Genomic DNA, 26539 nt, shown 5'->3' with positions numbered 1-26539 from the left:
TATTTAGTATCTTATTTTGTTTTGTTAATTTTAGAAACCATCTGCAAGGATAAAGCTTGGCTCACCCAAAGCGGTCACTGTAACAATCTTATCAAATGACAATGCCTTTGGAATAATTTCTTTTAACATGGTATGGCTTTTTATACGGTATATGTGAAAATAATAGAAAAACATAAAGGTGACATTTTCAAAGATGCTGGTTAGTTATTCAACTGAATCCCCTGAAAACTGATTCTGAGTTACATCTTTGAAAACATCTCTAGAGGTAATTCATACATATGTATGTAATTCATACATATATACAGCTTTAATACTTCTGTACGCTTTTAGGTGTTGAGACATAGCCTGAGACCCTCACACTTGGATGAATATCTGTGTTGCTCATCTTAAATAGAAGACTTTAAAAACGTTATTGAGTCCCACTGCCCCTCATCTATAAGTCAAGATCTAAATATAGTAGGGAGGAAGTGAGGAGTAATACCACAGGAAAGTTAAAGATGCGATTTGGAGATCTTGAGAATATATACATTTTCCCATCTTTAGTGAGCAATTTTATACTTAACTCTCAAGCTGAGAGAACAGTATGATGATGTATGCATTGTAAAACACCTTCTGCGATAAGACGCTGGTGTGACTGTAGTGGTGTGGAGGTTATTTGCAATAACACAGAGTTTGTGTTAGTAGAAAGAGAAGCTACACCTTATTGCCAGCATTATGGCAATATAATCTTCGTAGAGGACTTTCCTGAAAAAGCACAAGAACATCAGAAATTTTTAGCGCCACAGTACTAAGCCGTGCTGCTTCCTGAATTGGTGTAATTCTTTGATATCTTTCAGCTACAACAGTTTGATAGACAGAGTCCATTTATAGCTAGTTATCTAATAAATTACTGTTTAATGGAGAAAACCTATTTTTAATGGGGTTAGGAGCTCCTATAAATACCAGTGCTAGTATGCCAGTTCTGTGTGTATATTGACTATGTTAATTTACAAAAAAAACCCCACTCTACTTGCATAACATGACAATTTTTTTATCTGGAATCTTTCAAGCTTTTTATTAGCTGAACTAATTGGTTGCTAGGAAATGTATGCCATCAGTGGACTGGTTTGCAGATTGGATTAACTTGTCTGTGGGAGTTTGGTATTTCTATGGTAACAGTTTCTTCCTTCTGCTGTGATATTTGATCTGTGCCTGATTGCCTGTCCCTTTTCTTCCTCATTAGTCTGCCTTAATCACAGTGAATGAGCCTAGGGGCAGAAATGAATTTGTGCCTCTCACTCTAATTAGGGAGAGGGGAACCTACGGGACGGTCATCGTAACTTTTGAGGTGAGTTTATCAAAAAGGCTTCATACCTTAGTCTGTTGGACGAAAATGTGAGGCCATAATCATAACTTATCAAAGTGTTTATAAAAGTGAAAGAGGGGCAAAATACCTATGTCTACATTTGTTAAATGTGTTTCACAAAATGGAAAGATGCTACCTGTCACATGGAAAATATTGTAATTATCTGACTGTTTAATTTCAGGAAAAATTAAGAGATATTAGAGAAAACTGAGTATTCTCTGTCATTTAGGAAGATATTTGAGGCAGCATTAGTTGGTATTACTAGAAAACAATGTGTATTAAATCTGTAAGAAAAGTCTTATTTAGTATTTCTTCAAAATTTATCTATATTTTACAAATAAACATCTGAGTGAGTCTTTAATGCTTGTGCCAACTTCGAACATCTAAGTATGAGAGCTCAGTATTTAGTGAAATTCTGTATCTGTAAGACTGCAGTTTGAATTCCCAGAAACTTAAACCTTTCAAAATAATTACTCATGTTGAATATTTAGGCCATTATTTACGTACTTGATTTGAATGTGATATAGTTATTGCCTTTATTGTTTTTTTGTTGGTTGTTTTTTTTTTTTTTCTTATCTAGCTCCAATTCTATTACTCACTTTAAATTTACATATAAATTCTTTCATATGGATACTTCTTTATCAGTTGTCTGGTCTTATACATCATCAAGGGTTTAATCTAGACCTGTCAAAATCTCAAAAGATTTGTACTGGATATTATTGCATACTAAATACAGCCTGTATAGTTAACGTACAGAATGAGATTCTCTGTGTAATTTATTGCAGATCTATTTGTTTTAAGGTCCAATAAATTTTACTATCTGCACAATTAATCAGGTCCATCTCACAGTGTAGTTTATATACATATGTTGAAAAAAATTTACAAGATTTTCTAAAAAAACCCCCAACATATGGCCTCTAAGGGTCTTCCTAGTCTTTTAGGTTTCAGTATTAACTGTAATTTCCTCAATATAGCAAGTCAAGATAGAAAGGACACAAAACCAGTAACTGCTATTATTTTGTCTTGGAACTTATTATGAAATATTAGTGATTTAAATTGAATTAGAATGAATATCCTTTCCATCATGTAAAAGAGTCAGTTATGCATCAGTAGATACCACAGAGTCCTCATAGGCCTATATGGAAGTAGTTTTCTTCCTCTTTTTCTGGCAATACAGAATTTCTTCGCAGTGGTTACTCTGACTTACTCCATCTGCCAAAAAAGAGCAGATTTTCACAACTGAATATGTGTGCCTGTGAGCAGGAGATGACTGAATAGATAGTCGTTTGTTATGCATGTCACACGCTGTATATTGATTATTGTACTTGTACTAGCTTTGTATTCCTGCTCTATATATTTCTTACCGTAAAAATCAATTCTTTGCAGATAGAAGATGGACCAAACCCAGCTGAAGAAGACTTAAGTCCAGCTAGGGGAAATATTACATTTACCCCTGGGAGATCAATGCTGATTTATAATTTAACAGTGCTTGATGATCAGGTAAGAACAAGCTGACTTCATTTTTAGCTTGGATATGTAGAAGGTTAACTGCTGTTCTGGAGAGACTTGAGTAATAAGTTACAAAGATGCTTGTTTTAAGTAAGGTTAAAAGTGCTTCTACCTAATAAAGTGATGTTAAATTTTAGCTCTATGGGCTCTCCTTTTTACTCCTTCTAATGCTACCTCTGTAATTCTCATCAGTGAATATTTTTAGTTTCTGAACATATCCTGGCTGCTCTGACTAGACCTGCTGGGTGCTACTGCAGTAAATGTATAAATAATCAGGAAAGCATTATACTTTTTTTTCAGATTAAATACTGAGGTCCTTGTTGTATGGGCAAGGATGATGTTCTTGAACTAGATATAGTTTTATCTATTAGACTGTCCTTTCTATATTTAACTTTTCTGTATTTCTTTTTAAATGTGCTCTGCTTTTCCCTAATTGTCTGCCTTGCAAATTCAGGCTATGTTTGCACAATGAACTTATTGGCTATCCTTTTTGTCTTTATTAATTGTTTAGGCAAAAGGAACCTAATCATAACATTGCTTACACGGTGCATTTTTTATTACATCCTCAGTGATGCCTGTGCAGCTCCTCTGCCTTCAGTTAACGGTGCATAACAATCCAGTTTATTCTTTGTTAACTTGATTGGCTCTCACTCATGTGAAGAGCAGACATGTTATGTTTGCCACAGAAGAGAATATAACACATTGACTATTCACAGGGAAAAGATAGATTGAAAAAATTTGTATGTTTTTATATAGATATGTTTCAAGGTAGAAACATATTTTAAAAAATACTAAAAATAGATAAGATTCCTAAAAGAAACAGACAATCTTGTGAAGAGTGTGAACTCTAGGTGATAGTTAAAAATTTTCAATTTTTAGATTCGTCTTTGAAAAAAATATGTTTATATATTGTAAGCCTTTCTTTCTATTTCAGAGTAAACAAAACATACTCTTCTGCTTTTCAATTTGTGATTTTCATTTTTCTTACGCTCTTCTGTTTTGCTTTTTTTTAATTTATAATGGGGATGAGAGGGAAAACAGGGGCACTAAAATAAGTAAATACGATACAGAACAACTTAATAAGGAAATTCACAAGAAAAAATTAATAGCAAAAAAGTGACTGTCTCAAAAGTGAGCAACTGTAAAGCAACTTTTGCATATTTTTTAGTTATAAAAAGTGGTTTTCCACATCTATACTGATATCTTTAATGTTAAGAGACAGTGCCAGACTGGTGTGCCGAAACACCTCTTTCAGATTAAATGTAATATTTCTGTGACTTATACACAGAAAGAAATCATTAGGCTTTTTGGGAGGATGTGATTTTTTTTTCCTCTGAGAAATGCTCTCAAAGTTCTGTTTCTCAAAGCTTGATCTGTACAGGTGGGGCTGGTCCACTCCATGAAAGTCTTCCACAGGCGTACATACAAGGTTAATTTTGCATAAAAAACCTTTATTGATGACGATGATGGGATTCGCAAGAATCCGATGTTACTCTCAGAACTCAGTTGGAGCTTTTAGGATCTGAAGTGAGGAAGAACAACAAAACAAGTATTTTTCTGAATTGAGTGGCCTTTTTCCTACAGAAATTAGGCGACTGCAGATTTGATCTCCGCAGCACTACATTTATAGTAATTTTATCATGTACATCTCCTTTTTTAGTGAGGAATAATGGCAACTTTGTTAAGAGAAAATGAAAGAGGTGAGGCAGCACTGGAAATCCATTTTACTGTTGTCTTTGAAGTTTGACTGGTTTTTTTATTGGTCAATCACAATGCCATTAAGAACTCCAGAATGTCCCATTTATATGAGATATTAAGATGTAAACTACAACTACAATTGTGGAAACATTTTGACTGTCTCTTAAATGTAAATTTTTATGGTGCAAGATGGTATATTAATTAGTGAACTAAACGAAACATAAGTTAGCATTTATTCTAATAAGGTAAAATAACTGTGTTGTATGTCAGTATAGGAGAGAGGTGACTGAGAGCTTCCAGATCTCACGTTGACAAAAAAAGCCCCTGCATCAGTCAACAACATTATGCAAGTTTAAGTGCCACAAGCCAAACAAGGGACAGAATTGGCATCAGCTATAAAGGCAGTTGCATGCCCACTCTTTTAGACCCAGAAAAGGATCTGAGGGTGGCCAATTAACAAATGAGTGTGAAAGAGAAGAAATATTGGACAGCAGGGTTTTCAGAACTTTTTTAGCTCGGTAAACAAAAGTGCATAAAAAGGATTTGTCAACTTTAAAACAGAGTATTACCATTAGCAAAAAAGAAGTAATTTTGTCCTGGAATTCCTCTCAGAAGCAAATAATACTAGTTTCCAGGAGTCCACAGCAAGGATAAGAAGCAAAGATCATAAATAATTTTTAAAGATTTACTTTTTACCTATATTTATTAATAAAATAATAATATTTTTCAGTTAAATAGGTTTAGCAAATCAAGATTTGGGGAATAAAACGTAGTAATATAGAGCAAAAATCTCATTGTTAAGTTCTGTAATTTGTGGTTTATAAGCCATTCTTTATTGTCTGATGCATCAGATGTTGGAGAAGAAATAGCTAAAACTAAAATGTAGATTTAAACAGTCATTTTGTAGAAATGCCAAAGCCTGATTAATTGCTAAGCACCAGAAGACACTTTCTCAGATCTGTGACGGAGATTTTCTCTGGGGATGTAGATGTGTCTGAACATAGGAAGTGTTCCTTTTCCAGTTGTATAGGAATGGATGGGCCAAGGTAGGTTGTGTCCATAAGTTGTTCCTATATTCTCTCAGGCATGCATAGAGGTAAATCAGTATCAACATCAGAAAATCAAGATGTAAATCTAAATAACAGGGAGGAACATTTGCTTCCAAATAGAGGTGGCTTCCAAAAGTAGAGTTCGGATCTTCTTATAGTCCCAAGTTGGAAAGATCCAGCTTTTCCTGATTCTTGCCTAGTTTTTGTTTGGCTTTCCACCCTTTTTCATATTGTCAGAGCACAGAAGTATGTTTAGAAAATGGAAACATTCGATTTTGAGAAGCGATTTTTCAGCCAAAGTTAAAAGCAAGACTTCTCTCCTGTTTTTTTTAATATGAAATGAGCGGTCAAGTTTGTAACTATTTCCCTTTTCTGCAAAATATATAAAGCATATTTCTCAGTAAGAGTGTTCTGCATGTATTTGAAATGTGACTTACACCTACTTGCTAATATTATTTTTCCAGATACCTGAAAATGATGAATTGTTTGTTGTTCATCTGAGGAGCGTGGAGGGAGGGGCTGAAATCAACAACACAAAAAATTCTGTTCAGATTAATATTAAGAACAATGACAGTCCTGTGCGTTTTGTTCAGAGTGCTTATATGGTGCCTGAGGAAGTTGATGTGGTAACAATTCAAGTGGTTCGTGGTAAGGATGTCAGTGGAAAATTAATTGGACCTGATGAACATGAAGTCTCTGTCAGTTACGCCATCATAACTGGGAATTCAACAGCACATGCACAGCTTAATGTAGACTTCCTAGATCTACAGCCAAATACAACTATTGTTTTCCCACCTCTTATTCATGAAACGTATATGAAATTTAAGATTCTTGATGATGCCATACCAGAAATTGCTGAAACCTTTCAGATTATGCTTCTTAAGGACACTTTGCAGGGAGATGCTGTTTTGGTTAATCCATCTGTTGTTCATGTCACCATCCAACCGAATGATAAACCCCATGGAGTACTATCAATCAACAGTATCCTGTTTGCTCAGACTGTTATCATTGATGAAGACCAAATTTCAAGGTACTACAGATCTTCAAATCTAGTATCTAGTCAGTTTAAGAGATTTGTTTGGCGTTGTTAAGCATCCTTAGGATTTCATTGAAAGTAATTATAAAATCACTACTGAAAATATAATGTAGAAATCACTTAGTGTGTTGTTATTATCAACTATATCTTCAAAGATTTCAAGGAAGTGGGAATGTCTGATTACACAGGAAGTATTTTAATATTCACAGTAAAAACTGTAAATATTTAATCACATTATCAGAATACTGAAAAACCCTTAATCTAAAGGCAGGATCAATGAAGTCGTGATGCTGCCACACACCAGTTCATACGAGTGGGAAACAGATTTCTGGCTTCCTTCCCTGGTAAATCTTTGTATTTACTATATATAAAATCAGTCTCTGGTTAAAAAAAAAAGGTGTTGAGTGTCTCCCATGAAATACTAACCTTAAGAATAAGTTAAGTATTTGTAATTTTACAGAGAGATTAAAATCAAAGCTCTGTACAAATTTTACAGGCAAGACTGATGCACAATATTGACAGTCTCAATAAAAATGTCCACTACTAGCTACTGATGGTAGTTCATCCCCAGAGAAACAGGTAATGCATCAAGCTATCATACTATGAACAATTTCAAAAGAATATTTTATAGTACATAGAGCCCAGCACTTTAGTATTCATCTTTCTTTTTTATACATAGTGTCCTGGTTTCGGCTAGGATAGAGTTAATTTTCTTCCTAGTAGCTGGTATAGTGCAGTGTTTTGGATTTAGTAGGAAAATAATGTTGATAGCACACTGATGTTTCTAGTTCTTGCTACGTAATGTTTACACTAAGTCAAGGATTTTTCAGCTTCTCGTGCCCAGCCAGCAAGAAGGCTGGAGGGGCACAAGAAGCTGGGAGGGGACACAGCCAGGACAGCTGGCCCAAACTGGCCAAAGGGATATTCCAGACCATATGACATCATGCCCAGTATATAAACAGGGGGGAGTTGGCTGGGAGGGGCGGTTCGCTGCTGGGGAACTGACTGGGCATCGGTCGGCGAGTGGTGAGCAATTGCATTGGGCATCACTTGTTTTTTATAGTCTAATTCTTTTAGTATTATTATTGTCATTTTATTATTATTATTATTATTACTATTATTGTTATTATTATTATTTTCCCTTCCTTTCTGTCCTCTTAAACTGTCTTTATCTCAACCCACAAGGGTTTTTTTTTTTTATTCTCTCCCCCATCCCACTGGGTGGGGGGTGTGAGTGAGCGGCTGCGTGGTGCTTAGTTGCCGGCTGGGGTTAAACCATGACATACAGTAAAGAAATAAATCTTGCTTTCTAAATTTTTGTAAGTCATGATTCCCAGACTTTTTGTTGTAGTCATGGGCTTGTCAGATGTAGGAAACATGACATTTCCAGTATCACTAATATTGATAACTTAATTTCAGTACAGAGGCAAGTAGTTCATTCAGAATCATTATTTAAATGTTCATGCCTGACAACTGTATTTTGATATAGTTTATAAAATGGTGTAGAAAGTTAATAAAGTTTTCTGAAATTTGACATGTGTTTCTCGAGACAAATGTAAAACATGCCAAGTCTCCACTTCTCAGTAGCTTTCTCGCTGTAAACAAAATAAGTTCTAACAAATATCTTTAGAGACATTACAGAGAGCTCATGAATAAGCACTCTAAGAAAAATCTTACATGTGTGTTATGATTTCACAAACTTTAAGTCCTGACTCAAACATCAGTTGCAGCAGTTAACATTTCGTAGAATCATAGAATGGTTTGGGTTGGAAGGGACCTTAAAGATCACCTCGTTCCAACCCCACTGCCATGGGCAGGGACACCTCCACTAGACCAGGTTGCTCAAAGCCCCATCCAACCTGGCCTCGAACACTTCCAGGGATGGGGCATCCACAGCCTCTCTGGGCAACCTGTGCCAGTGCCTCACCACCCTCATAGTGAAGAACTTCTTCCTTACATCTCATCTAAATCTCCCCTCTTGCAGTTTAAGCCAATACCCCTTGTCCTATCACTACATGCCCTTGTAAAAAGTCCCTTCCACTTAAGTCAGTGTAAATTTTTCAGGGAATCGATAACTAAGCACGCCAATATTAATTGTAATTTTATATTGTGGGTTTTTATTTCCATTCAAAACCATAGGTTTGAAGGGATCACGATTGTAAGAAATGGTGGAACACATGGAAATGTTTCTGTTACCTGGATTATAATCCGAAATAGCAGTGATCCCTCACCTGTGACTGCAGACCTCATTCCAGAGACTGGGGAGATATGTTTTGATCAAGGACAGATGCTGGTAACACTTCCTCTGAACATTATTAATGATGATATACCAGAAGAGGCAGAGCCCTATCTTCTGAAACTCTTAGCTCCTACAATACAGGGAGGTGCAGAAGTCAGTGAACCATCTGAGGTAAGTTTGCTTTTAGAATTCTTTTGGAGAAGGTAATAGTAGGTGATAATTGGGGACTTTACTGGTTTTGATAACATTGATTGATTGGCTAAACTGGCTAAAGGATTTGGGATTGAATATAAATCAAACAAATTAATCCTTAATATAATTTTAGTATATAGAGCCATATCCAAAGTATTTGGCTTAGTATAGTATACAAAGCCAGACATTTTTAATGCGGTAGCATTCAGCTTAGATTATTCCCAACATACATAGCATTGTATAAATGCTGTCTTGAGTGACTGCTCGCTAAGAGAAGGCAGGAAAGTTATTTTCACTTGCTCATTTGCTGTCTTAATGATTATTGGAATGTTTTACACAGCCTAATAGCTTCAAGAGGAGGGGGTGGTGATTAAGACTGTAACCTCTGAACTGTTAAATAAAGGGTGGCTAGCATTGCTGACAGTTTTGTGAGTCAAGTTGCTACTTTGCCTTTCTCAAAAATGGTTGGCATGAACTTGGTGAATAAAATGAAATTTTTCGCAATCTGAAACATTTTTACATTATTTGCTTTGGCTGCTGAACCAAAAATCAGTTGTTCAGAGCTCATTCTGGCACATGGATGATGCATAGTGGGAAAGTTGCCACTGTCAGTGTTGTGCTGCTTGTGTACAAAGAATACGTTGGGGCTGTCAGTCTGATTTCTTTCTTGAGTGCCAATTCACTAAGGACAAAAATGTATGGTGACAGTCAGGACATGCTTTTGTGAAAGCATGAAAACTATGGTATATAGTAACTTTAGCATAGAGTGAGTGATGCTGTTTTCTGTTTTGCAGCTTCTGTTTTACATTCAGGACAGTGATGACGTTTATGGCCTAATAAAATTTTATCCTTTGGAGAATCAGAAGATTGAAAGTAATCCAATGGGACGCTTTTTATCCTTGAGTTTTGCAAGGGAGAGAGGAACAGTTGGAGATGTGCAGTTGGTTTATACTGCACTGTATATTCCAGCTGGAGCTCTGGATCCTGAGAGAGCAAAAGATGGCATTCTAAATATGTCTAGAAGAAGCATTCTCATGTTTCCAGAAGGAAAAACACAAGATACTTTAAATATACCAATAAGAAATGATGCATTTCTTCAAAATGGCGCTCATTTCCTCGTACAGGTATCTCAGTTGTGTTTTGGGGTGTTTTTTTAACCCGTGTAATATAAAGGATATAATTTAGTAGTGGCTCCTTCCCTTTTAATTTAATTAAAACAATCCTACCTGTTAAAAAAAAAAAAGAAAAAAGTTATTAGACCTGTAGCTAAGAAAACTTCCTTATTTAGAGACAGCTTCCATAAATATGCCATCAAGAGCTTTATTCGTAATCATTATTTACTAATTACACCATTTTTTAAAAATAGATTGTTGTAACAGGATTCGGGTGTTAATCATGGAATTTAACAAAATGAGATAAAGTTGCAGAAGTTAGTTACCTTTTGAAGTACGTTTCTCTGTCTACCCCTTGGCTTTCAATTTAACCAAATTAAGGTTCTTAAAATTAAATTACAGAAGCATGACAAATTTTAGAAATTAAAAGCAAGTAAATATAAATTAAAAATAGTCAAACATATATTTATGTATAAATTTGGCCAGAGAATTTGAAAAGTATTTTTTCTAGTTTTCCCTGTATATGCCCGTTTGAATTTTTTCCTCTTTTTTTTCTATCTGAATTTGTAAGAAGGGAACTTCTGTCATTGCTAATTAAAATTCGCTGGAAAAATTCACTAAAACTATGTTTTTGACAGAAAACTGGATTTTCAGCAAAAATAGTTAAAGAAAGAATTTCTACTGTCCAATGAAGGCTTTCATCTTCACTGGAGAAAATCAAATTTGCTTACATTTTAGCAAGTTATTGTTCAGAAATACTGCTGTGGAAGATCCTGGGCATTGTAATCAGTATTTTTTTACTTATTTTCTCATCTGCATTTAAGACTATTCCATAATCTCTACTTCCTGTGATTAACTATTGCCACTGGTCATCTGGCATGATGAGCCCAGGTAGCAATCTTGATACACAGACAAAGGGAAGACTTGGCACATCCAAAGCACAAAACACAGAGGCATTTCTTACTTCCTTTTAATCTTTTCATTTTAAGTCAGATGTCTTTATAGAGTTTTCAAATGAAAATGTTGATGTTAAATCCATAGATTTAAAATTTGCCAGGTTTTGTCTTTAATTTACGGTCTTCCGAAGATGTTTTAATTACTTCTGGGACCTTGGAAACTTTTCTTCCCTCCACCTCCTTCTCCTCACATTCTCTTAAAAAAAAAAAAAAAGTAAAAAAATTACTGCCAGAATTATATTATTGTTTTACTAGTATGCAAATTTTTTGCGTTCACAGTTAGATAGGGAATTGTGTTCCGGAATACTAGAATAGGTTGGCGTGTTTTACATCTGCATGAGATCTGAAAGGTCTACAGAAGAATTGAAATATCTAATTCCAAGCCCCTTTTAAATGATACATTATGAATAACATTGCAGTGTGGACTATGGACAAGACACACATATGATAAGTATTTCAGAATGCAGGCACTTTGCCCGGCTTTTCAAACTGCGGATTCCAGGGAGGCAGGGGGTGGATGTTCTGTACTTTCTCCATGAACCATAAAAATCTTTTTGTTTGAATAAACAAAATCAGAGGGGCTTTGCAGCACAAATAATTCATTTAGAGAAGGAAGAAAAATACCCCTATTTATCACTATGACAATCCTTCTACGTTGTGAATAAACGATAATCTCAGCGAACATGTTTAGAATGAGAAGATTACAGAGTTTGTGCTAGGCACAATAAAGGATCAACTCAGGAATCGGGAGGAGGAGTGGAGGAGGAAATGAAGCTTAAACACAGCTAGAGAATGGATAGAGGAACTGGAAAAGTGAGATTAACATTCTTCAGTGACATCTTCAATTAAATAACCTACTGTAGTCTGAGGCGCAGTTTTTCGTATGGACAGGAAGATTAACTAATTTAATAAACTACTCATCATTATTATTCGATTCACAATGCATTCTTTTTTCCTCATGAGCTGATTTGCTTTGAAAGGAGACACTGAACTAAAAAAAATTTCTTGGTTCTTCGTTAATTATTACTTTAATCTCAAAGTTACTATCCAGGATCAGAAGCACTTAACAAAGTTAATTGTTTCAGCTGTGTAGTATTTCAGAAACTTTACTGAGCTAACAACCACACAGTGGTCCACCTGCATACTGTTAATTGCAGGATCAGGGCCTACTGTAAAAGAAAGCTTAGAAAACAAGTGAAACAAACAGCCCCACCATCTGTTCCTCAGACTCTCAGTAACTAGCTGGTATGGTTGAGAATCAGTTACTGAATACAGTATTTGTAAAACAGTTCCATCTACCATCAAATAAAATGTGCATCAATGTTTTTGTGTGTTACTCAAGCAATGGTAGAACAAAGTACGATACAGCCCAAGTATTTTGTATAGGTTGGTTTTAAGAATTGAAGGGCTTTAATACTCATCAGTTGAAACGGTGATTTATGATCACTATACGGGTTTAAATAAGGCCACTTTCCCCTCCTCCAATAAAACCTTACTATATGATAACATCTGATAACTCCAAGCAAAAAACATCCTTGTGGGAGTTAAAAGGAGGTTGTCATTGGTGGTTCATGCACCAGGGAAATGTTTGCAGAAGTATATGCAGATCAGTTATGGAAACATTTATTACAATGATGCATGTAGACAGAATCACATGGTATAAATTATATTTGAAAGAAATATTAGAAGAGGCAAGTCCTGCTTTCCTAACTGTGTCAGTACTGCTGTTGGGTTTAGTGAGTGGTATGTCCCATTCAAAGAAAGGGTAAACATTTTTCTATTTCTTCTTGGTATAAATAAACCATCATAAATATGGTAACACAAGAGGAGACTACAGTTTTGAAATACTGTACTGATTTTCAATTCTGAATGCAATTCTAATGTATTAGTTATTATAAATAGAGAAGTCCTTAAAGTTGTATGAGAGAGGAAAGAAGATTGGATCATTCTTTGGCTTCGTCAGAGGCTGTAAATTATTATAGTTCCAGTGACGTTAGCAGATTTTCAATGCATGGCACAAAAAATGAAGTTAGGACAATAGCTTGGGCCACTTGTCAAATCAATGCTGTTATTCATAGGTCTAGTAATGAATTAGAAGGTTCTGAAGGTTCATTGATCTAGAAGGTTCATTCTCCCTCTACATACATTTAGTTGTGTACACAAACATGATTTGTCTGAGAGGTACACCATTCTGCTGACAAAGCCCAACAATATCCACTTCATTTCTCTGACACATTTACTTCTACATTTTTGTAACAGCAATGTTGCCAGTAAGAGACATTTGTTCTGGAGATGTTTTGCTCTCTGCATATGAAACTTATTCTGAAATGTCAGAATTGTTCTGACTTGGTACTAAGGCTTCTTATTTCTCAATTTTTTCTTACTTTTTCCTACAGCTGGAAAAAGTTGAGCTGGTGAATAGAATTCCTCTAGTCCCTCCTCTGAGTCCTAGATTAGGCGAGATTCGAAATATTTCTCTAAGGATTACTCCAGATATTGCAAATGGAGAAATAGGCTTTACTAGCAATCTTCCAGTTATTCTTTCTGAGCCAGAAGATTCTCCTGCTACAGTGGTAAGTAAACCTTTTTATATTGTCCCTTGGTATAGGGAATTTATTTGGAGAAAGCAAAGTTTGCTATATTCAGTGTAACATTTGAAAGTTAATGTGAAGAAAATCCTTCCTTTAAGTTCTGCCTGATCCCAAATATTCCCCTGCTTTAAAAAAAAAAAAAAAAAAAAAAAAAAGAGAGAGCAAAAAAGTGCTTGTAAAACTAAGGTCTGAAATAATGTGTTAGTCATTATCAGAAAAGTGAGGCTGATCTTTGCTTTCTCTGTAAACATCTAAAACCGGTTAGGTCTTGATGCTCACACGGAACAAAAGATACTGCAGACAGTTTTAATCCCTCTCACCAACTGCAAAGGTAGTAATGTAAGGTAGGGCTGATATCGCTCCTAAATTTCGTGGAAATGTCTGTCTATTATATAGTTGACTGACTTACATGTGAACATATAATTTGGCTCGCTGGGTGTGTTTTCCAACAATTATGCTTTTTACGTTTCTGAGAACCCAAAGAAACATTTTCAAAAGCATTGCCATCCATGTAAGTGCTTTAGTCCCAGCTGGAGAAACCTTTTTAAAAATATTTTTTCGTATATTTTCCCTTTTTTCCCTAGTTGTCTTCCCTGAAATCTTCCCACAAATCCTGAATTAGATAACTTGTTTCTCATTCTCAGATTAAAACTGCTAATTTCCTTAAGCATAGTACAGGTTGGCACTGTACTATAACAACCAGAGTAAAATTATGGTAGTTACATTTAAAACCTAGGTTATGTCTTGATGAGGTGGGCACTGATTAAATCATTCATACAAGGCTTGTTGTGTTTATGGTTGCTTAGTGATTTGAGATATTAATAATCTGTCATCTCCACTGTCTGAGTATATATAACTGATAAATGGTTAAAAGGATAAGATTCAGTATGTGTTTTTGTTAATATACCATCTTTGATTTCATATCTTATACATAGGTATGAGTAAAAAACCAAGCTGAACATTGTGAGGCTCATAGTCAAATAGTGATTTTCAAAGGTGTAATTCTTTTGCATCTAGTTTTAGAAGTCACAACAGACTCATGTGTTTCGTAGGTTTCTATTGCATTGCATCGAGATGGGACTGATGGTCAAGCAACTGTGTTTTGGAGTTTGAAACCCTCTGGTCTCAATCAAAAGGCAGTAACACATGACGATATAAGTCCTTTTAATGGCTCCGTTGTTTTCTTATCTGGACAAAGTGATACTACAATCAACATTACTATTAAAGCTGATGATATACCTGAAATGAATGAAACTGTGTTATTAACTTTGGACAGGTATTGTACCCTAGTCTCTATTCATATGTATCAGTTGTAATACTCAATTTATATATAACAAATTAGCACAGTATTAATTAGGAGGTTTTGCCTGTATTGTGTTGATAAGTGCCTGAAAGAATATTAGGCCCTTGATTCAGACTGTATATGGATTCCTCTTTGACTGGAGATCAATGTAAGAAACTGTGTTGTATTTATTATCTAATGACTTAATTTTGTTTATATTTTGATGAAAATTATGTATGCTATTTAGAAAGTTCTTTCAGCTTTGATCTTTAGTTATAGCTCTTGGTTATAACATATCTTTTCAGAAAAGTAATGTTTAGTGAGATAGTGGGGAAAACTATAATGAAGAGTAGAAAGCAATGCATAACTGCGTTTCTGTCAGAAAAAAGATTTATAGCTAGGGTGTTGTTGCAGAATTAGATCAGCTTTTTATTTGTTTGATCTGTGCGTTCAGTATTGCTTGCTCTTGATAATTAGATACTTCCATCGCAACCCCTGGCTTCCAAAATAGCCCAGTGTGACCATTACCACACGCGTCGGCTACAAAGAGAGCAATGGTGTTTCTGAAGCACAGTGTTGTGGTCTCCCTTCTGCATGAGATCAGGATTATAGGATAATTAAGGCTGTAAGGGACCTCAGGAGATACTATTATCTGCATGTGAACACTACTCAGAATACTTAAATTATTCATATCCAGAAGTGTATTGCCTCTTTGATTTACTAACAGGAGAATCTTGGCTATGTCTTCTGTCCTGCTTCCAACAACTCAGTTGTATATATAGTTTAGAAATACCACCACTTCTACTACCTCCTGTTAGTCTAAGGTACATTTTTCCACTTTTTCTGGAAACGTGCTAACAGGGGTCTGCCAGCTGCAATGTCCACATTGAACATCTACTACTTACACAGTCCTTACCTTACGCAGAAGAAGTATTCTTGTCCTATATAGGAAGTGCAGACTAGCTCTTGGGAGCTTCAACACCAGATACACGTGGTGATTACATACTAGCAAACCAGCAACCAGCTCCTCAAGCTGTTGCTGATCCTGTTTTGGAAAGCCTGTTTTTTTGAACATCGTTCTATCACACAGGAAAGACGTTACTCCATTGCAGGATTGGCCTGGTTCTGTAAAAGCTGGCTGGTGGATGCATCTAGGGCAGAATGAGTTATTTCATTCTACCTTGGCTGCTCGCTGTGTTGAAAAGACAGTCCTGTTCAAGACAAAAACAAATGGAGACTATTGCAAGCAGTTCTCTGCTTTCCTTCCTGTGGACGAAACTAGTTCATCTTAAGGAATTCATTAGAGTCTCTGGCACAAAGCGGGAAACTAAGATTACAAATGATGATCGAAGTTGTGAAGAGGTTGTGTAAGGTGGCCAAAAAATCTAAGTGGAAGGGTAGGAAACAGATAAGTAGACAGAGGAAGTGGACAGCATGAAAGATTAACTTTTTAAGTTCCAACAGCTCTGCAGGTGTGTGTAACTACAGCTTTCTGCCACTTATTCTGAGTAGTAACCCTAGGCTGTGCCTTGAAAATGATGGCTGCAATGAGGATTGAGCTGGCAGCTGAACAAACATAACCACTGTTCTGCTTTTATTGTGTATGGTGGGAGAAGCGGGTTCTGCTGATCATGAAGTGGCTGGTAAAAAGTGTGCCAGCAGTAAGCAGCTTTCCCACACTTGGCAAGGTCAGAGAGTGAAGTAAGGAACAGGTGGTCTGGCCTGGAAAAAGAAGTAAACAAGGAGGAGATAAAATCTGAACTTTTCTCTAGACCTGGATAGTGTCCCTCAAGGCTATGAGCGAAATTTGGCAACTTTCACATTAGCAGAAGCCAAGAATGAAATGACTGCAAAGATCATCCTTTCAGTACTGGAGATGACTCTTCAAATCAGGGTTGAAGGATACTGGCAGGGTTATGTGTGTAAGCTTGTGGTATTGCTTTCTGCATAGTTTGTATTTTCTGGATGAACAGAAGATTTCAGTTTCCAAGGCTGGCAGCCAGCACCTCACAGCAGTAGTGAATTAGCATGAAAACAAAGATGCACTGTGCTGCGGATGTGCTTGTACTATTCTATAAATTGTAGCATAAGTCAGTAGGAAAATAGAGCATGCAAGAACTTTAATGAAACTATAGACATAGAAATACGTTCATAAGCATTCTATTTATTGCGATTAGTAATAGCATGGATAAAATAATAAAAATAATTAGTTCTAACAAGGAGGTATTATTTACAACTCAGTGGTGTTGTTAAGGCGGTTTACATTTTAAATGAGCTTTGATTGCATCCATAACTATAAAAGAAACTTTCCAAGCCATTAAAAATAGTATTTGCCTTCCTTGCTCTATGGCCTCTGTCTGTAGGCCATAGATATTAAAAATAACTCTGAATTCTGTCCACAAAGTGGAGACCAATGTATATCATGAAGAACAGACTTCCAAAGGAGACAGATGAGTAATAAAGAAACAAGAAAATCCTGTACCTGCTGAAGCTTCTTCATATTTTCTTTTTTTAGGAGCAGCTTCAGGTTGAATGCCTGCCCATATCTGAATAGGCCTGAATTGAGACCAAACATAAATAAAGCCAGATGTCTGTAGTGAAATTTGTATGAGAAAGAAAAGGCCTTGGTCTTCTTGATGAATGTAGGTGGAACAGGCCATGGAAATTGTGTGCATGCTTTGTGAAAGCATATACACATACTAGGGCTGTTCATTTTACCTGGTAAGCACAAATAGAAATCAGCTTTTTTAAAAATCTGATTGTTGTTTTTTCCTTCTGCACAACATATTCTCCTACTGGCAGTTGTCATCCCCTCAGTAAGGTGCAGATACACAGCTATCGATTTGGCAACTGGCACAAGTCAAGGGCCAGGACCTCCAGGGCACGCGGGTTGTGTTTGCACTCTTAAGTGAATGGTGCTGAGAGTGAGAGCTTGTGGACTTTGGGATCTGGGAACAGCAATATACCAATAAATTGATTTTAACTTGTGAAAGTGATAATCCATGAACCAATGACCATTTAAATAGTCCTTATGCTCATTTTTTTTTTTTTGAGTCATGACTCATATAATTTAGGATGCCAGAACAGATTCATGTACGTATGTTATGACCTAAATCTCATTTACTATATATGATAAAGCAAAACTGAAGCAGTGTAACATGGGGATTTTTATAGTTCTAGTGATTTCTGTGATGCGATACAAGTTTCCACAGGCTGAAATTCTCTCTTGAGTAAATTTAGAAAATAGATCTTTTAAGAATTGCAAATGCAAGACATAGGTTTGACTATTTCATTGTGAAATGTCTGGTAGTTTTTTAACACTTTTGTGTTTAAGAGATTACTTCATCACAAAAAGTTAGCAAATCATAGAAGGCCCATTTAAAGCACTGCATACTGTCTATGGTCCTTAATTCAGGGCTTAAGTAATGTTTATATGTTGTGGGTTGCTGTCTGCACTGGCATGCACAGAAACACTAATGTAGTATTTAATGGAGCTGGGATTTTATCCTAACTTGGTGATTTCCTGTGGTTAGTGTCTGTTTCAAAACTATAGTTATCTTTCTTTCTTAAGTAATTTTTCTGTTAAGTAATACATGTGATGCTGTATGAATTAACTCTTTCAGTGTAAAATGTTGGCTTTTTCTTCAAGGCTTTGATCAGACTTTGTTTTGATGGGGAAAAAATTATTTGAAAATAGTAGTAGAATGTTTAAATGAGTGCTACTGGACACCTACTGCTAGCTCTTATTACTTTTCAAAATAATAACACCATATATCTCCTGCTATGGGTAACAAAAATTAAAATAGCCTCCAAAATCAAATAATTCATGGATTAAACCTGGAGAGAAGGTGTTCCCTCTGATGAGAAGCACTGTGGAATTTATAATGTGGCAAATCCTACTTTAATACTGTTCTTTAAAGCTAGGTCCTGCCACTAATTAAATCAGTACATAATCCTGAAAAAATTGAAGAAGGGGTGAACACTGACTACAAATCTAGGAAGCAAATTGAGCAACATTCCACAGGCAATCTGAATGCGCCTTTTCTGAGACACCCTGATAGAAAATAAAGTTTTTTAGAGAAGTGTGTTTTTAATAGTAACAGCAATACAGATTCACAGTTGCAATTCAGTTTCTCAGGTGCCTTTCAAAACGTTCACTTTCTGCAGAATTCCAATTCTTGGTCCAAAGCTATCAAATTCAACCACATTGCATCTCTTAAAAATTATTATTTTATTTGCAGTGGTATTTCATTCATAATAGCATTGAAATTGCCATGGTACTTTAAACTCAGTCAAAAATCTTCGTTCTGCTATTTTGTAGCACTGTGTGTTTAAAAAAGTGCAAGAAACCTTTTTGAAGCTTCTGTTAGTTGTCCTAATTAATCTGTAGTTCTTGCTAAATAATAATTAAGTTTTTTTAAAAGAAAGAATTTCCCTAATGACGAATCATTTCACATGAGATTTGTCATACGGGAAGTGGATTTTTTACAGCTGTTTCATCACAGAAAACAGAGTTACGCAGTTTGAGATTGCATTTCTTACGTTAGCATCATAAACATTGCCAGCGCTTATCCTCTGTGATAAAATAAAACTTCATGTCCACAGATAGCCGTTTTACAGAAAAAGTTAAGCTGAGGAGAAAGAAAGGCAAGTGGCTTTCCCAGTGAGAGGGATCTCCTTACTCCCGGTCAAGTGCTCTCTCTAGTAGCTGGAGCTCCTCGGTATGGCTAAGTGACTGTGTACAAGGAGCTGTTTTAACTTTTATCGTTACTTCTGAATGCCCTCACCAGGGCAAACCATGAGTTTTGGAAGTTCTGAATAGCCATTTCTGTTCCGTTTCCACACTGCTGTTATAGGAGTGCCTAAAGACATGGTTTCACACACCACAAAGAGTGAAACAGAAATAAACTGATCCTGTGCGCTCCGTGGCAGTTTGGACATCTTTACTCCGCGACGACAGGACGGTACATGAACAGTGCGTTGTTCTTGGACGTTGTCAGGGCATGTAGCAAGAGCTGATGGCTGGTGGCCTGTGGGCATGGCGGACCAACCATAACATGGCTGGTTGGGCAGGGGCCCATCCCACCGCCCCCAGTGAGGCGGGAGAGCAGGCTGGAGCAGGTAGTTGGGGGCAACCTGGAGTGGAGGGCATCAGGCAAGGTCATGGTGGTGGGGCAGGTCAAGCCAGGAACACACATCAGGTTTAGGCCAGATGATGGTCACGGGGGTCAGGCACAGCCCCGCGATTGCCAGGCAGGTCCACAGCAAGGAGACAAATCCAAGGTGGAGCCAGGAAGTCACTTGGTGGGTCCTGGTCCAGGGATGTTATAGGAATTTGTATGTGTGTACCTCAAAGTGTAGACACGAGGGATCCTATTGTGTACACTGTTCGTTGCTCATGTAACAGCAGCTCAGAGTGGGAAGCCTAAGCCTGGGTGCTTCTATTCCATTTTTGCATGGGCTATTTTATGCCTTTTTTGAATAGTAACCAACATTTACTGTATCACAGCAGTGATAGTGATCTGGCCAGTCGTGGAGAGAAAACATGGTCAGATCAATCAATAAATAAATAAATAAACTCATCCTAGTGTTGAAAATAGGACTGGGATGGAGAAACCTCCCGAACAGTGGTTTTCTTTAGCAGTGGATGGGCTGAATCTGACTAGTTGCTTTCTGACTTGCAAGTTCTCTAGATTCTGATCTGACTTACACTGTGACTGTTTAAAAGTAATAAAGTTGTCGTGGTTTAACCCCAGTCAGCAGCCAAGCACCACACAGCTGCTGCCTCACTCCCCGTCCCCCTCTCCCCACTCCCGGTGGGATGGGGAGGAGAATCGGGAAAGAAGGCAGAACTCGTGGGTCAAGATAAGAACAGTTTAATAACTAAAGTAAAATGTAACACTAACAATAATAATAATGAAATAATAATAGCAATGAAAAGGAATATAACAAAAAAAAAGGGGGGGGGGGGGGGGGGAGGAAAAAAAAACCCAATGATGCACAATGCAATTGCTCACCACCCGCTGACCGATGCCAGAGCTGCGATCCGTGCCTCCTGGCCAACTCCCCCCAGTTTATATACTGGGCATGACCTTCCATGATATGTTGGGGTCAGCTGCCCCGGCCATGCTCCCTCCCAGCTCCTTGCACACCTCCTTGCTGGCAGAGCATGGGAAACTGAAAAGTCCTTGGCTTAAGATAAGCGCTACTTAGCAACAACTAAAACATCAGCGTGTTATCAACAGTATTCTCACACTAAATCCAAAACACAGCACTGTACCAGCTACTAAGACGAAAATTAACTCTATTCCAGCCGAAACCACGACAAAAGTATTGCCAGTCTTCTCAGTCCTTTCCAAGAACACATGGAGGTGCTCAAGATGCACACCTCATGGCACCTTGTGGCTGTTTCATTTCTGCTGCCCTCTGGATTTCTGCAGTGCTGCCCTTGTGCATTACAACACAATGTTAGATTCTAGCACTACTCCTCAGTTCATCTTAACAGGCTTTTTTGTCTGAGCTGTGTTTGGACTCATGCAGTGTAACTTCATGAAGCTGAAAGAGATTTTATTTCTGGCATGCCCTTTCACTTTCTGATGAATTATTATATCTTAACTACTTAAGCTTGTACATACATATCAAAAACTCACCTGACATAATGGTTCATTTGTATTCTCTGTTGTAAATTATATTACCAACAGCTTAGCAATATAATTAAATTTTAGCATTACCAACTCTGGAATTTTCTCCTTGATCTTTTCATTGTATTAATATTTTGATCATTTTGGAACACTTTTGCATATGTTTCTGAAGGAAGGGAGAATGTCTCAATACAGAGTATTTAAAATCTAACCTCTTTGGAAATCAATGAGCAATTTCTGTTAACTCAGATCTCATATTTGAAAGAATGTATCTTCAAGTGTATTTGTGTTATTTTCTGAAGCTTTTGAGTGAACGCTTATCTCTATTGAATTCTGAATCTGAGTTCTTTTTGAGATTAGTGAAGTCAGAATTTCACTTTGTAAATGGTGTGGTAATCTGCTTGTGGTATTTTGATAGGAAATACAGGGTTTATATTTAATATATATTTATTTTAGATTAAGAAAGTCAAAATGCATGATTGCCATTGCAGAATAATACTGCCCTTTCATCTGACTTGATGTGGTAGTTTTGTTATAAGTGCTTGGCCAAAACAGAACCAATTAAGAGATTAGCAAATACTCTTTTCTTTTCTTATTTTTGTATTTTTGTTTGTTATATTTTTATATTGGTATTTTACTTTAGTAATCTGAAAACTGTCAAAAATAAAGTTCGATGTGATTCTGTGCCAAAACAGTTTTTGATGCGTACCCATTACAACTCCCACTGTGCTTACCTGTTTTTATGATTACTTTGGCAGATTGGTGAAATAACATATCATGGAGGCATGTAGATTTTTTTTTTTTTTTAAATGAAAGGCTATTTATAAATGTGGGCTGCTGGTGCAGTTGTGAGCAGGCACAGAGGTTGGTAGTAATCAAGCTCTTGGAGGAGGGCTTGGTAGGGTATACCATGAATGGGTCTTGACATGCTGAATTGGTCATGAGGTCATTTCTCCTAAGTGGGAACTGCCCGCTTGCTAGCATTTGTCAACAGGAAAATGCCAAGCAAGTAGAGTTCCCATAAAATGAACATTATAAGCGCTTAGAAAAGAAAAAGAAAGCTTTGTGTTGGTTTTTTTAATTATTATTATTCTTTTCTAAGATTAGTACTATTGAAATTCTAGCAAGTGGCACTTTCATTCCTTCCCCCATCCCCTTTCTTTCTTTCTTTCTGCATTGACAGGGTAGAGACAGAAAGGTTTGTCGTGTACTTTGGGTAAGTGCAGTGAACTGTGGTTTGTCTTCAGTGAATCAATGCTTTGTTTTACAAGTGATTGGTTTGGACAGAATCTGTCTTTATCATTTCTTTTCCTCTCAGGAATCACGTCTTCTGCATCTCTTCAGACAATGCATGCTTGCCCTTTGGAGTTTAATTTGATGGCATGGTGTTCTGGCTTGAAGGCGTTTCTTTATTTAGGATCTGTGAATGATGAAAGTTATGAATGCATGGCTCAGTGTTTGATATTTGAGCATTTGATGCAATAATGGATTAGTTGTTTTAAACTGCCAGAAATACGATTTGCCCCAACTAAATGGCTGAACTGACTAGAATTATAGAGAAGAAGTTTTCTGTGGTCAAAGATGAGCAGTTGTCTTGTTTCTGAATAACCTACATTTAGTTTATGTTAACACAAGTTATTGTGTCTGCTGACATATTTTTTTAATGTGCAATAAACATGACATGTTACCCTTTTAAATAGATATTTCCTGTTTTGCATCTTGCATCCTCCCTGTAGCCTTTGCTACAAGATACATTGCTATTTATTTTTTGTGGGGGGGTGTTCCAGTTATTTATGGAGTGTTTGTGGAAACAATTCTGGAACGGATTTCAAATATTGGATGTAATAGATCACATTTCTTTCTACATGAAGTAGTGTTTCATGAAGTCTGGGTTGTAGTACGGTGAAACCATAAAAATATTTACAATATGTTGGACCAAGAATTCATTGAAATTTTCTTCCAGGAAACAGAAGATACACAGGAATCTAAATACATAAACCACTGGGTAATAAACCATATCGAAACCGTCAGTCTGAAGGTGCATTCTTGATGCATCCTTCAGTAGTAGTTTTTCTGGCATTTTTAATGTAACAAACTTAAAACAATGTCATTGAAAATTACCACATCTGAGGAAATGAATGCAAGAAACGTGCAAGGTTTCTTTCTCTTGTCAGATATGGCCCATTTGTATTCATGAGTAAGACCAAGACAGTGTAGCAGTAGCCCAGGGAGAGAAATCCTCCACTAAGAGGAGCTCTATTTGATCATGCCTGCACCGTTCACCATATGCTTTTAGGCAGCAGGTTTGTGAGTAAGGGAGGGGAAAGGGAATGAGTCTGAGCTGCTGAGAGTAGGTCCAACACTTACTAGAGCCATACTGGGATCCTACAGGTAGTGTCCACATCTTACAGAAGGCAGGTTAACACACAGGTGAGGATGAAATCCACAATATTGAGGGGCAGGTCTTTTCCTATTTGTGGCAATAGTAAATTTTGCAGAAGAGGGTACAAATATGTAGTTGTCAATGTAATTTCTATTTGTTTAAGTGATTTTGGATGATCCTTTATGTTTTGATCCAAATACAAAGTAATACTGAATGTAACTAACTTTTTACTGCACAAATTTGTTTCCTTTCCTGTGTGTTTTGTGCATATGTGACTAAAAAAAAAACAGAATCACCAACTATAAAAACTAGTCAGAAAACAAAATTACTTCAGAAGAAAATTTTTGTTTACAAATGGATAAAACATACTGATGTGTCTTTCTTAATTTTTTTTATTCTTTGCAGGTAATTGTTTTCATAAGTTATTAATAAAATTTATCAGTATTCTGATGTCCTTCGCACAGGTGTGGATTTACTTGCCAAACAGAATTGTCACTCAAAAAAGCCTCTTGCCTTCCTTTCTCAGGGTCAGTGTGGAAAATCAGATCCTGAAATATGGGTTTACTACTTGTGAAATTGTTATTTTGGAAAATGATGATCCTGGAGGAGTGTTCGAATTTTCTTCCTCTTCCAGAGGTCCCTACAGTATCAAGGTAGCTATCTGAGTAATTTCTTTTAGTCATTACGGACAACTTAGTTTAAGCAGAATGCTAGAAAAAAGCTGGATTTTCTTTTTTACAGGAAGGGGAGTCTGTTGAACTGCAGATTGTCCGCAGTAGAGGAAGTCTCATCAGGCAGTTTCTACGCTACACTGTAGAACCAAGAGACAATAATGAGTTTTATGGAAGCACAGGAATTCTGGAGTTTAAGCCTGGTGAAAGAGAGATCATAATTACCCTTCTGACAAGGATGGATGAGATTCCAGAGGTAAAAAATAATATTTTTCTCTCTTCAAATTGTGTTCACAGGCATATCGGTTTGTCACTTATTAAAATATAAGCAAATATATAGGAGCAGAACAAGGTAAACAAGTGTGTAATGGCTTTTCTCCAGAATGTCTTCCCAGCCTCCCAACCAGGGATGCCTGGATAAATAGAAGGTGTCTTTGGGTTTAATAGTCGTCACTGGATTTTTTTCTGTGAATTGAAACAGTTATGCTTTGAATCCATGTAGATTTTTAGCATCCATGACATTCTGTAGTATAGAGTGCCATTGTTTAATTGAACTCTGTGTCAAGAACCACTTCCTTTTTGTTTCTTTTCTAGTAATCGTCTGCTAGTTTCACTCAGTGCTCCCCAGTCTGGACTAATATTTGCCGTATAGGTACATAGATGCAATACTTGTCTTAATGTTCCCTGAAGCTTTTTTTCAAGAAATAGATGAAGTACAAAGTCCCATTAGATTAATAAAGCAAGCTGATACATTCTTTTTAAATTAGTTTGCTGTCAATGGTTTTAATATCTTTGCTTTCCCTGTTACAAAGCCAGAAACGTTAATAAATCTTATGGAAAACTTACCTTTCAGGGAGCATTTGTACTAGTGAATTGATGTGATTCTAAATTAAGTACACAAAATAAGTCCTTGCCTATAATAATGCTAGATTTTTTGATAAAATGGTCCTATCAGAGATAGACATTTCTAATTATTTATTTGTTGTGATGGCAATGTACAAACACATTGTGCATGTAGAAAGTGTGTGTGATTTTGTTTTGTTTAAATTTGTATCTCTTTCTGCCTGACTAGGGACTGTGGATGTTTGCCCATTGGTTTTGGATGTAAATACTGAATATGTGTTTTTATTCTGACTGAGTTTCCCTCTTCTAGCTGGATGAGCTATATTCTGTAGTACTCAGTGGCTACAGTGAAATGCCAGGCAAGTTGGGGAATGCCACAACGGTCAATATAACCATTCTGAAGAACGATGATCCACATGGTGTCATTCAGTTTCTACCTGATGAACTATCAGTAACAATAAAGGAAAGTAAAGGAGAAATCATCTACTCTGGTAATTCTTTTTTATTAGAGTTACTGCTTTATCTGCTGTCTGCCCCTGCAAGGCTTCTTTTCCCCATTTCACCCTTCTAGGACAATGTCTGACTCAAGTCTCCACTCAGGATTTTCCAGAGTGGTACAGTGGCAGCATGATGAGCAATGGAGACTGAAGTGGAGGAGGATGGGCCTGGAAAGCCAGAGGGATCAATCCAGTAAAAAAAATGGCTAGAGAATATGCCAGACAGGAGGGACGGAGTGTTGATGTATGTGCAAAGTGCAACACGGAGGTAGTAGCTCTGCTTGTGGAGCATGAAGAATAGGGTGCTATATGAGAGAAGAATAGAGCTGAATCTTCATATGGGTGACTTCAATTTATCTATCTCTGTTCAATTATTGAGTACATTTACAGGCAACAAATAACAGATTTCGGCAAGTTTGAACTGCTTTAATGGTCTATCTTTGTGTGTCCTTTCTTGTAGTGCTCTCAGATATCATCAGTTTTGCAAGACGTGGA

The 26539-nt window shown here is 36.7% G+C and overlaps 1 protein-coding gene across 1 annotated transcript in view; it reads left to right on the top strand.

Annotated features, from left to right (window-relative positions):
- The window catches only part of ADGRV1 (adhesion G protein-coupled receptor V1), a 284217-nt gene that overhangs the window by 3405 nt on the left and 254273 nt on the right, over positions 1–26539 (top strand). Inside the window, exons 3-14 of the mRNA XM_050912471.1 lie at positions 35–130; positions 1223–1327; positions 2732–2845; positions 6066–6631; positions 8777–9047; positions 9863–10192; positions 13533–13709; positions 14780–15003; positions 22834–22866; positions 24560–24686; positions 24775–24960; positions 25858–26038. Of these exons, the coding sequence (XP_050768428.1) occupies positions 35–130; positions 1223–1327; positions 2732–2845; positions 6066–6631; positions 8777–9047; positions 9863–10192; positions 13533–13709; positions 14780–15003; positions 22834–22866; positions 24560–24686; positions 24775–24960; positions 25858–26038 (2410 nt within the window). The remainder of the gene's footprint in view (positions 1–34; positions 131–1222; positions 1328–2731; positions 2846–6065; positions 6632–8776; positions 9048–9862; positions 10193–13532; positions 13710–14779; positions 15004–22833; positions 22867–24559; positions 24687–24774; positions 24961–25857; positions 26039–26539) is intronic.

Source organism: Gymnogyps californianus, chromosome Z (genome assembly GCF_018139145.2).
Source record: "Gymnogyps californianus isolate 813 chromosome Z, ASM1813914v2, whole genome shotgun sequence".
NCBI classification, from domain to species: Eukaryota; Metazoa; Chordata; class Aves; order Accipitriformes; family Cathartidae; genus Gymnogyps; species Gymnogyps californianus.
This window is presented reverse-complemented; position numbering and strand designations above follow the sequence as displayed.